Genomic DNA, 12,395 nt, shown 5'->3' with positions numbered 1-12,395 from the left:
GTTTAGTAACTGGTTCAAAGCCCATAGGTGGTCAAAGCCCCAGGGTTGCTTGACCCCCAAAGTCAGTATTCTTGACGTTTCTGTCCACCCCCAAACTTGAAGATTCTGGGTTGGCAGCCTCTGTGGGGGCACCCCTGTCTGATAACTGCAACAAGTTCCTGTTTGGCATGGTATCTCCTTGGGTCAAACTGCTAAGATTCTGGGCTGGGTGGGGATGACCTGCCAGGGGAAGCTCCATTTCTGTATCTAACACGTGGGCACCTTGTGTGGCTCATTCCTGGCGGTTCCATGCCTTGATAGGGAGGCCAGGAGACTGCAGCTTCATTCTGCCAGGGGAGCCTGTCCTGGTGGTTCATACAGCCCATTTCTCCCTGGAAGAGAGACCCTCAGGGCAAGCACAAGCCCTTCAGACTATTGCCCAGCACATCTGGTGAGGTACCCCTCCCGAGAGGTCCTGCAACTCCAGAATCAGTAATGAAGCATCCTTCCCAGTGGGTCTAGCAGCTTCCTTGGTGTGCGAAACCCTCAACTCTGCCTCTCAAACTCTTGGGGGCTCCTTCCTGGGGTTCCCCAAAGGGGCGAGGGTGCTGCGGGCCCCTGTTCTTCGTGGGGACCCCAGCAGGCTTGCTCTTCTCTCCAGAGGGCGGGACTTCTCCGGTTCCTGCGCGAGATGACCCCTCCCGGCTGGTTTTGTGGCTTCTCCTCCCTCTTTCTCCGAGAGCGCCTCTCTGGCACTCTTTTGCTTCTCAGACCCTCCACTCGGGTGCGGGTCTCTTTCCCCGGCGCCCCTTCTCTGCTGGGGTCCCCTCTGCCCGCTCCCGGAGAGGGGTGCCCCCTCTCCCCGTGAGGGCGGGAGCCAGAACAGTGTCTCCGGCCGCCTGCAGGTGTCTCCCCACGGAGGGGCGCGCGTCCCTGCGCCGTGGCCGCTGCCAGGCGCCCGCGGCTCCTCGCCGAGGTGCACTCGCGCTCCGGGCTCCGGGCGCGCCGGAGCCGCTCCGCCGCCGCCCGCCCCCCGCGCTCCCCCGCGCGCCCCCCGCGCGCCGCGCCCCCACCCCCGGGGTAGGGGGGCGGGTCATGGGCCCGCGCCGCGTCCGCCGCCGCCCATCGCAGGCGCCCGAGCCCCGGGGCGCGGCGGGCAGCAGCCGCTGACGCGGGGCGCCGGCTGCCAACTTCGCGCGCGGAGCTCCCCGGCGGCGCGGTCCCGGCGGCGCGGGCGGCATGAAGACGAGCCGCCGCGGCCGAGCGCTCCTGGCCGTGGCCCTGAACCTGCTGGCGCTGCTCTTCGCCACCACCGCCTTCCTCACCACGCACTGGTGCCAGGGCACGCAGCGGGTGCCCAAGCCGGGCTGCGGCCAGGGCGGGAGCGCCAACTGCCCCAACTCGGGCGCCAACGCCACGGCCAACGGCACCGCCGCCCCCGCCGTCCCCGCCGCCCCCGCTGCCGGGAACGGCCCCCCTGGCGGCGCGCTCTACAGCTGGGAGACGGGAGACGACCGCTTCCTCTTCAGGAATTTCCACACCGGCATCTGGTACTCGTGCGAGGAGGAGCTCGGCGGGCTCGGTGAGTGAGCGGCGGCGCCCCGGGGCTCGGCTCCCGGCTCCCCCGGGGCTGCGCGCTCCCTCCTCGCGCCCGGGCTGGGGGCCCCGCGCCGCCGCCAGGACGCCGTGCCCCGCGCTCCGCAGGCTCGGCCGGCTCAGCGTTCGGGCGCGGGGAGCGCGGTGGGCAGGTCGCCGGATGGTGGTGGTGGTGGTGTCTGTAGGATGCTGGGCGTTCGGGACGCTCCACCGTTTCAAGGTTCAAGCGGAGCTCCTGCCCCTTCCGAGCGCCAGGCACCTTGGGGAGGCGCGTCTCCCGGCCACCCGCCCCGGCTGCCGGTCGGCGGGGCGCGCGTTCCTTTCCGCGCCAGAACTCATCTTCACGCTCGCCCTTTCCCCATTTTCCCTTTGCGGGGCTCTGGCTACTCCCACCACCCCATCCCGTCCCGCCCAGGGTGGTGGGGGTGTTGCTGCAGGGACTGTTGCTATCAGCTGCCCCCTCCCACCGCATATCCACAGAGCCCGGAGCCCAGGGGGTCATTCTTCCCCGCACCCCATCCCCAACCCGCGCAAATCGGCTCCCAGTCCCGGCTTGGGGAGTGAGGAGTGGCATTCCGGTTGGTTCCCTGCAAGGGACAAGGAACACTTCGCGTCTGGCCCCCGACCCGGGAGAAGATGCAGCGGGAGGCAGAGAAGGCAGGCAGGAAAGCGGGACAGCTCTGCGAGGATCCGATCAGAATTGAGGTGGGGGTTGGGGGGTTTGAGGTGGGGGGAAGGGGGTGACTTTTCAGAAGACAGATCCAACTGCGCCCTTGGCCTCGCACCCTTGCCTATACCCGCAGGAGGCGGCCAGTGCAGGAATGAGGGTCCCTGAGGCAGGCAGCGAGGCTGGGGTAGGATCCCGGGGAGAGCTGCCTGACAGCGGTGGTGCCCCATGCTGGGGACGCTGGTGCACGCCTGGCGGAACCTCCCGGACGGTGGAGAGGATGTTGCTCCAAGTCCAAGTGTGGGAACCCTCTTGAGTGAATTGACCTCTCTCCCCAAGGTTAAAACTCTCCATCTGTCGCCTAGCTCTCAGATGTCAACTTGGGCTATGTGTGTAGTCACATTGGAGACAGGAGTGGGCCACAAACCTCCAGTTTGCCCCGAGTTAGGCTTTGGCCTGACTGGTAGAAAGGACAGAGGGAAAAAGGTGTGAAATAAACCCAGGGAGGCTGCAGTCCCTGCAGGGAATGCCTTTCCCTATGTCTTCCCTGGCTGGCTCCCCCTCTGCTCCAGGGGGACTTCCTGGCAGGGTCCCCTGCAGAGAAGACCTCCCTGTCCCTCTTTGGAGGCAGAGTCTTCCCATCTTTGTACTGATAGCTCATCGCCACTTTTATCTCCCCCATCACACTTGGCACAACCTGAAGTTTTCTGGGGGCATGCCTTTGGCCACCAGCTTCTTGTCCCCTGTCCCCGTAGGCTGACACTCTATGAGGGCAGGGCCCTGGCCATCTTCTTCATTGCCATGCCCATCTCTGGGTACTGTCTAGCGCATAGAAGGTCTTCAGTACCTATTTGCAGGATAAATGTTGCATGAGGCCTCGGGACCATGGACTGGAAGTTTCCTGGGGTGCTGTCTGCTCTGTCTTGTCTCTGGGGGTGGCCCACTGAACTTTTATGGCACCACTTGCTTGATACTGGCTGTTTGCCAAAAACCATCTGATTAGGGTCCTGCCCTGACCAGTTTCACCCCATCGGACTTACTTCTGGCATGCACTCAGGACATGAGTATTTTACTCTGGGATGTAATAATAATAATAATAATAATAATAATAAATTAACCCTAAAAGACATCTTGGCTAAAATTCCCTGCTTTCCACTCATCCCAGTCCTCTCCCACAGAGGCCCTGGAATGCCTTATCCTGGAAAGGATCTGCACCCTTTTGGGGGTAGAGGTCCCCCACACTTCACCTCTACCTCTCACCAAGTTTCTCCTCATGGAAACTCTCAGACCACCTGCGCCTTCCTTTATGTACACACTTAGAGCCAACACTGTGTCTGGTGGTCCCGTCTCTGCTCCATGAAGTGCCGGGGTCTTCACTGGCCAGCTTAGCCTCTCAATTGTTGGAAGTCCCTCCAGGCCTCTTCCTGAAGGTCACGCCCCGAACTGTTGCCGTTATTTCCCTGTAGTTCATCCGTGTGGCTCATTCAGGGCTTGACACAAGATGTTAAGGATTTTTTTGAATGGAGTATAGTTGCTTTACAGTGTCGTGTTAATTTCTACTGTACAACAGAGTGAATCAGCGATATCTATATGCATATCCCCACACAGGATGTTTAAATTCCTTAAGCATTAAGGAATGTTAATTAAAAAAATTGAAAACAATGCTAAATCACAATTATTGAGCTCTTGATGTGTACCGGGCATTGTGGAAACATCTCACCTGCGAAATCTTGTTGAGCACCCTTGCGTGGCAGGCACTTCTATGGTGCCCATTTTTCAGATGAGGAGTTTGAAGTTAAGAGAGATTCTTGTCTGGCCTCACACCTGATGAGGGGGCCTGAGTCGTCTTCCTGGGGCAGAAAGGAATCCAGATGAAGTGATCAGAGAAAACTGTGCAGTTGGGGGTCAGAGACGGGGACCGTTTCAGAGAGGGCTCAGCATAAGACCCTCACCTGCAGTCCTCTCTTAGTAAAAACATGGATGGCTAGTTTGTTGGGTAAATAAAACAAACCCACAGTTTTTCTCTTTCCTCTTGATCACTGTTGGTAAGTGATCGCCCCTCCCAGAAAATCACCATTTTCCTCCCCCAGAGCTTGGAAAATAGTTATCAGCCTGTCAATGTTGGTGAGAAATTTGGGAAGTCTGAGCCACACTTGGCTCAGATTTTCCCAGCGGATCCTACGGTGCCCACTTCCTACTCCTCCACCGCCGTGGTGCTGAAAGGGTGTCAGGAGGTACCTGGCCTCAAACTTTTGTTGCTATGACAACCTTCCTTCTGGGTTCTGCGACCATTTTAAAATTTCTTTCTACTTGGAAAGGGGGAAGAAAAAACACCCCCCAACACGCCCCTCCCACCCCCGCCCCCCCCAGGAACAAAATCCTGCTCTCCCCGCAGAATATGGCCAACCAACTTCCTTCCCTCCCACCATGAAACTACAGAAAAGGTTTTCTTCCTTTCTCTGCATTTTATGTTCACTCCAGTGAAAACACCAACCTCGAAATCCTAACCTCTCCATGAGAGGCAGCTGTTAAATGCTCCTTCCTCTCAAATGCCTGTTCGGTAATTTCTTTCTGTGCTCAGGGTAAAAACCTCTCCCCACTCTGGGCAGCCACAGGGAAATCTAATAAGCCCCTTTTCCCACACTAAAAAAAATCTACAGGGTTCACAAAGAAAACTGCAGCCTGTCCTAAACAGACACGATCTCCCCAGACCCGGCACAAAGGAGGCTTTTCTCTTTCCTCTAAGAAGGAGCATCAGCCTCCTTCAACAGGCAGACAGGGAAGCGTGGCCTCGACACAGAATTACCCCAAGCCCTTCACGCAAATTGGATTTCTCTTCTGGCTGAGATGCTCGGAAGGCGCGGGGGGGTGCAGACGGGTGGGTGCAGACGCAGGCCTTAGGGTGGGAGGGGTGGCAGAGGAAGGCCTGGAGGACTGCTGAGGGAAGGTCTGGAGGTGTGCGGGAGGGGGTGGTGGGAAGGAGGCTGCGCTGACGGGAGCGCAGGTGATGTTTGAGCCTGAGGAGAAGGGTGACTCCGGAGGATTGATGGGGTGGCTAGGTCTAGGGGAGCTTGTGAAGGTGTCTGGAGGGAAGTGGGACTGTGGTGGCCGGCGAGAAGGGAGAGAGAAGTCAGGGAAAGGAGGAACAGGATGTTTGGTGTCCTGACTCTAGACCCATTCTGTCCGCTGTCATGGGTGGGACAAGGTCCAGGAAGGATGGATGCCTCGCAATACCTCTTTTTATAGCGGTGTGGTTTGGGCAAGGGCCTCAGTTTGCTGGCCTGTAGAATGGGGTTTATGAGGATCAGAGCAACTAGCAGCTGCTCAAGGAGCAAGGATTCAGTGAAACAGTGAGGGGACGTGCTGGGCACCTGTTGGGTGTGTGATGCCTGGTCACTTCTGTGCTGCCCCCTGTCTGAGCCATATTGTCTCTCCCGTGGACTTCTGCACCTGTTCCACCGTTGCCCCCAGCCCCTGTCCGTTCCTGTCCACTTTGCAGCTGAGTAATCATCGGATCCTGTCCCTCCTTTGCACAGGCCCCTCTGACAGTCGCCTTCTCACTTAGAATCAAAGCCACATGGTCCCCGAATCTTGAGGCCCTGCATGAGGGTGGCCCTCAGCCCTCCCCCGCCTACAAGGCTTCTCTGTCTCTCTGGGTCTTCTCCTTCCCACACTGGTCACTGACTTCTGCCACACTGGACCCTGACACCAGACATACTCAGCCTCAGGGCCTTTGCACTGGTCCTTCCTTCTGCTTGGAAGGCTCTTCCAGCAGATGGCCACAAAGACTGTTTCAGCAATTAAAAAAAAAGATTATTTATTTATTTGGCTGCACTGTTGCAGCATGTTGGATCTTTCAGCTGTGGCATGTGGGATCTGGGCTTGCCAGGTGGTGCTAGTGGTAAAGAGCCTGACTGCCAATGCAGGAGACATAAGAGACACGGGTTCTATCCCTGGGTCGGGAAGATCCCCTGGAGGAGGGCGTGGCAGTCCACTCCAGTATTCTTGCCTGGCAAATCCCATGGACAGAGGAGCCTGGCGGGCTACAGTCCATGGAGTTGCAAAGCGTCAGATATGACTCAGTTACTAAGCACAAACGCATGTGGGATCTGGAATCGAACCCGGGTGCCCTGCTTTGGGAGCATCGAGTTTTAGCCACTGGAGCACCAGGGGAGTTCCTGTTTCCCGAAGCTTCTTGAAATCAGCTCTCTCCCAGCACCTGATTGAACATTGATCTCCCCACACTTCTCCTGCTTGATTTCTAGCCGCTGGCCACCATCGACTTTGGCTCGGTGTTCCTAGTTTGTTTCACGTGTGGTCCATGGGCTCCGTGCAGGCGGGGGTTGAGTTTCTCTGGGTTCTTCACACTGGTCCCCAGTGCTGGCGCGTAGTGGTGTTCCATCAGCATTTGTCGGTTGTTGTAGCTGTTGTTTTCTGGGTGCAGTTCTCCTCCAGGCTCCAGGTGTCTTCTTACGCTGCAGTGAATCAGGGGGCTGGCCGGGGACCCCTCCCCTTCTGCTGAGGTTTCTGCTCCACCCGCCCCTCATCATGCTCACTAGTGAGCGTGGGGTGGGACCCTTGCTGGGGAGGAGAAGCCCCCTGCTACCCCATGGCTTCTTGCTTCCCCTTCATCTCTGCAGAAACCCCAGCCCTTCTGTCTGCCTCTTACATTGTGCTGCTCCATTTTCACAAGTATAAGCAGGCCTGTGATGTCCCCAGCCTGGAGCTTCCAGGGCTTGGGAATGCATCAGTGTAATGTTACACGGGCCAGGAGCAGCTGATGGGTGAAGAGCTGGACCTTGAAGGGTGTGGCTTGGCCCCCCCCACCCAAGTGTTACTCTATTTGGTTCCCATAAGAACCCTGTGAAGTAGGTGCCATGGTTATACCCAGTGAGGAAACTGAGGCACAGAGAGGTAAAGTGATTGGTTCAAGGTCACACAGCTTCCGGATGATAGAGTTGTGATATGCCGAAGGCTTCAGAGCCTGGCCTTTGTCTGCTGTACTGTGCTGAGTCCTGTCCCCAATCCCAGTTAATACAGGCTCCCCCAGCGCCTCCAAGAGACCTCATTGGGAAGAGCAGTGTGCCAGGTGTCCTGAGTCCTGGGTTCAAGTCCTGCCTCCAGTGCCAACTTGCAGAGGGACTTTAAACAAGTCACACACACTCTCTGGCCTTGTCTTTCCTTGTGTGTAAAATGAACATTTCATTTTGTTTTTTGTCTGCGTGATGGAGGTGGCAGAGCACCCTGTGACTGCACTGTCCAGGCTCCATCCCCCAAGCTACCACTCATGTGCTGTGTGACCTCTGCCAGGGGCTTGCCCTCTCTGGGCCTCAGTTTGCTTGGCTGGGACAAGAGGATGATGATATCTGCCTCACGATTGTGTCCTTGGAGTTCAGGTGGATAACACAGATGCTTGGCTGGTATACAGCAATCACTCAGTAATGGAGCTTGTGGTCATCTGATCGTGGGTTAGAGGCTGCAGACGTGTGGCCCTTGGGTCACCTTCTAACTGTCTATTTTAAAAAAATAGGTATATTTGGTTTATTTATGTATTTTTGGCTGCATGGCAGGCACGATCTTAGTTCTCCAACCAGGGATCGAACTCTCGCCCCTTGCAGTAGAAGTGAGGAGCCTTAACCACTGGACCATCAGGGAAGACCCTGTCCATCTGTTTTCTTGGCCCTGCAGTGTTTTCAGCATCTTTGAATAAGTTGCCAGTGTTTGAAAATTGAGACACTTCACAGAAACATCCAGATTGATGGCTTTTCTCAAAAACTTGGCAGGTCCATCCGCACTGGGCCCAGGTTCCTGTGGAGGTGGCAGTTGCCTCTTCCCGTGGTCCACCATCCCCCTACCCCCCACCATCCGCCCAGGCCCCAAGCCTCGGGGTCCTCCTTGGTGCCTCGTGTTCTCACATCCCACGTCTCATCCATGGGCAGATCCTGCCTGCTCTTCATTTAGAGTCTAGCCCCCACCTGACCGTGTCCTGACCAGCTCTGCCCTGGCCCCTCTCCCCTGGACTAGGGCAGTCACCCCTCTCTGGGCTCCCTGCTCCTGTCCGTGGTCCCCACCCCCGTCTGTTCCCCATCCGGCAGCCGGAGGAATCCTCTTAAATCCGAGTCCCTCCTCTGCGCAGGGCCCTCCCGTGCATCCTGTCTTACTTGGTTACAGCCAGGCATCCTCCAAGCCCTGGGGCCCTTTGAAATTTGCCCCTTGTGCCTCTCTGACCATCTCTCCCCGCAACTGCTCTGCCCCGGCCACACCAGCCTCCTTGCTGGCCCTCCAACAGGCCAAGGCCCTCCTGCCTCAGGACCTTTGCCCTTGCTGCTCCTTTAATGTGGGAACTTTTTTCCAGGTACCTGCCAGGTCCCTTCTCAGGCAGGACTCTGCTCAGATGTCCTCTTCTCAGTGGACATGGTCCCCGACCACCCCCAGACCATGTGGTCTTTATCAGCGACCTCACTACCTCCAAACACTTCCCCCGCCCTCCTTATTCCCCCATTATTCTAATTATTGTCTTATGCACTACATATCACACTCATTTATCTCCTTCCTTCCCTTCTTTTGAAACATTTTATTGGAGTGTAGTTGATTTACAATGTTGTGTTAGTTTCAGGTATACAGCAAAGTGAATCAGTTATACCTGTACATATCTCCCCTCTTTTTTAAGATTCTTTTCCCATATAGGCCATTACAAAGTATCGAGTAAGGTTGCCCTTGCTATACAGTAGGTCCTTATTAGTTATCTATTTTATATATAGTAGTGTGTATGTGTCCATCCAGGGCTTCCCAGATGGTGCTAGTGGTAAAGAACCTGCCTGCCAATGCAGGAGATGTAAGAGATAAGAGACGCGGGTTCGATCCCTGGATCAGGAAGATCCCCTGGAGGAGGGCGTGGCAACCAGTATTCTTGCCTAGAGAATTCCATGGACAGAGGAGCCTGGCGGGCCACAGTCCATAGGGTCACACAGAGTTGGATATGACTGAAGCAACTTAGCACACACTTGTCCATCCCAACCTCTAAATTTATCTCTCCCCCTTTCCCCCCCCTTGATAATACATCTGTGACTCTATTTCTGTTTTCATTTATCTTCATTATGTCTCTCCCTTGCTCGGATGCTATCTTCATGGGAGCAAGACTTGGTGCATTTCACATAATGCTGGCTTTGAGTGAGGGTTCGGTGAATATGTGTTGAATGCATGTGGGGTTCTCGGACCTTCTCAGGACACGTGTGTGCAGCGGGAGGCCCCAGGTTCTGTGCCTGTCGTTCCCCTGGACTTGTCGGAAGTTCTTTCTTCCCTCTTCCCTTCCCTGTTCTGCTTCTGAGAAGAGGTATTCAGTGGGGGTGCTCTAAGGGGCTAAGGGGGCTCATACGGTCATCCTCCCTGTTTAAATCCTGGGGCCAGACTTGGAACCTTGTGGGGATACTGTGACCTCAGGCCTCTGTGTTGCCTGTGGGACCATCCTTGGTTCAAACAGAGCAGACTCGAGCCCACTTAAGGATAGGGTTTCTTTTTTTTTTTTTTTTTAAGGAGGATGCTGCTGCCTACAAAATCCAGGCAAAGGCCTTGGAGGTCAGAGCCAGGACTATCTGGGCTCCTGGAGGCCAGAGCTGATAATCCTCCCGCAGGTCCAGAGCCTCTGACTGAAATCCTACGGAGGCCAGACTGGAAACCAAAGAGAGTGGCATATAGAGAAGGGAGGGGCCGGTGCGGAACTGGGAGCGGCTGCCCCCCTAAAGGGCAGCTACTGTTCGGCTCCAGTGCCTACTGTCATTGGAGGAAGGGGGACCCTGTGGGACCAAAAGCTGCCCATTTTATCAGCCCTCCAAGAAACCTCTTGATGGTTGAAATTTGGCGATGAATTCAATTGAAAATTAGAAGCGTGCTCTGCAGGACTGGGGCCAACACTTATGAGGGGTGAGCAGACCCTGTCCCGCCAGTTTGCAACTTCTCGGCCAAAGCCCTGCTGCTCATGTGATTGGAGTTCCAGCTTCTTGTTTCCATGGCTATCGGGTCACCGTCTTGAGAAAGAATCTGATTGGACTGCGTGGTGTCTGTGGCGGCCTTGATGGCTGGTCCCATCTGCTCTGTCCAGGAGTGGGGAGTGTAGGATCTGCACAAGCCCGTCCTGTGAAGAGAGGAGAGCAGAGCTTCAAGCCAGGGGGATGGGTGGGGCTTGGATGGACATCCCTAAAGGAGGTGACCCATTAGGCAGGATTCCAGGACTCACCACGTGAGAGACAAAATCACCTGAAATGGGCTTATGAAAAAAAAGAGGAATTTATGGTCGTTCTTGATAGAAAGTCTCCTAAGATAAGTCCAGGTTGTGGCGTGGCGGGATCACGGGGTAATTGGAAAGAGTTTCTCTTTCCAGCCCTTGGCTCTGCCTTCCTCTGGGTTAGTTTCATTCTCAAGTCCACTCTCCCCCTGTGGACATCCCCCAAAACTTTAGACTTACCTTCTGTCCTTTCAGTAACTTCAGAGGCAAAAGAGATCATCCTCTCCATGGTTCCAAACAAAAGTCCCAGAGCTGGTTCTCATTGGATCAGCTTGGGACCATGTCTCCATGTCCTTGAACTGATGGGCATGGCCAGAGGGGTAGACGGTATTGATTGACCACAGGAGATGAGGACAGGTTCCCCTCAACCATGAGGCCTGAGAGTTGAAGAGGGTTGTGCTAGTCAGCACTTGCCACAGGGATGCTGTGTAACCGCAGAACCTCAGGGGCAGACAGCTGTAAGCTCAGCTCGATAGTCTGCGGGTCCACATTAGGTTGGGCCTAAACATTAGGTGACTCACACCTAATACCGAAGTATGCTGGTCGCTGGATATTTGATTTGCTGACATCTCATTGGCCAAAGCAAATCATGCAGCTGAGCCTGGAGTCACTGTTGTGGACACCACAGACTCATAATGGCCAAGGGCATGGATATAGATTGTTGATGTTAGTTGTTAAATCGTGTCTGACTCTTTGCGACCCTATGGATTGTAACCCTCCAGGCTTCTCTGTCCATGGGATTTTCCAGGTAAGAATACTGGAGTGGGTTGCCATTTCCTTCCTGGGGGATCTTCCTGACCCAGAGATCAAACCCGAGTCTCCTGCATTGGCAGGCGGATTCTTTACCATCTGAGCCACCAGGGAAGCCCTCTATGGATACAGGAGAGAGTGAAGAATTTGGGCCATTAAAAGAGTCATTGGATTGACATATACACCCTGCTCTGTTTAAAATAAGTAACTGACAAGGACCTTCTGTTTTAAAAAAAGGGAAAGAGGACAGGAGAATGATAAAGATGAGATGACATTGGCCAGGTGTTGATAATTCTTGATGGTAGTCGATAGATTCATGGGGACTTATTACACTACGCCTTTCACTTTTGTGTATGTTTGAAATTTTCCACAATAAAAAAGTTAAAGCAATCACTGTATTGTAGGTGGTTCTTCAGAGTTGGGACTTGTCCAAGTAAGAGGGGCTTCCCAGGTGGCTCAGGAGTAAAGGACCCACCTGCCAATGCAGGAGACGCGGGTTCGATCCCTGGGTCAGGAAGATCGCCTGAAGAAGGTAATGGCAGCCCACTCCAGTATTCTTGCCTGGGAAATCCCATGGACAGAGGAGCCTGGTGGGCTACAGTCCAAGGGGTCACAAAAGAATTGAACATGACTGAGCCAGTGAACAATAACAACAACCCAGTAAGAGGAGAAACATGCTGGTCAGATAAGGACAACAGATGCCCCCTACTTACACAACAAAGGTACCCTAGGAACTGAAGGAGTTTGCAGCTGAGCCCTCCATCCCTGGCCCGGTTCCTTTTAGCCAAGACGCTGCAGCTGTGCCTGAGTCAGAGGTTCTTGATCGTGTGTCCCTCTGGGCTCTGTGATGCTGAGATGGAAACCAGGGGCCTCCATCCAGAGAACCGGGTCCCCCTAAACACACAATCTGGCCTGTGGTTTCTGGAGACCCACACTGGAGACCACCCCAAGTTGAGGACCTCTGAGCCATCTGGTGTTTCCCAAACTGGGCTGTGCCCAGGGCCATCTAGTTGCTGTTGGTGGTGTTCAATGGCTAGGGCGTGTCTGACTCCTTGTGACGCCATAGACTGTAGCCCACCAGGCTCCTCTGTCCCCTACTGTCTCCTGGAGTTTGCTCAGATT

The 12,395-nt window shown here is 55.2% G+C and overlaps 1 protein-coding gene across 2 annotated transcripts in view; it reads left to right on the top strand.

Moving 5' to 3' along the window:
• Positions 1-1,218: 1,218 nt before the first annotated feature.
• GSG1L (GSG1 like) overlaps positions 1,219-12,395 on the top strand; it is a 247,528-nt gene continuing 236,351 nt past the window's right edge. For both annotated transcript variants that reach the window (XM_065920332.1, XM_065920331.1), the window contains exon 1: positions 1,219-1,561. In XM_065920332.1, coding sequence (XP_065776404.1) covers positions 1,219-1,561 — 343 coding nt within the window. The remainder of the gene's footprint in view (positions 1,562-12,395) is intronic.

Source organism: Muntiacus reevesi, chromosome 2, assembly GCF_963930625.1.
Source record: "Muntiacus reevesi chromosome 2, mMunRee1.1, whole genome shotgun sequence".
NCBI classification, from domain to species: domain Eukaryota; kingdom Metazoa; phylum Chordata; class Mammalia; order Artiodactyla; family Cervidae; genus Muntiacus; species Muntiacus reevesi.
Note: the sequence above shows the minus strand (reverse complement) of the source record. Positions and strands in the feature narration are given on the sequence as shown.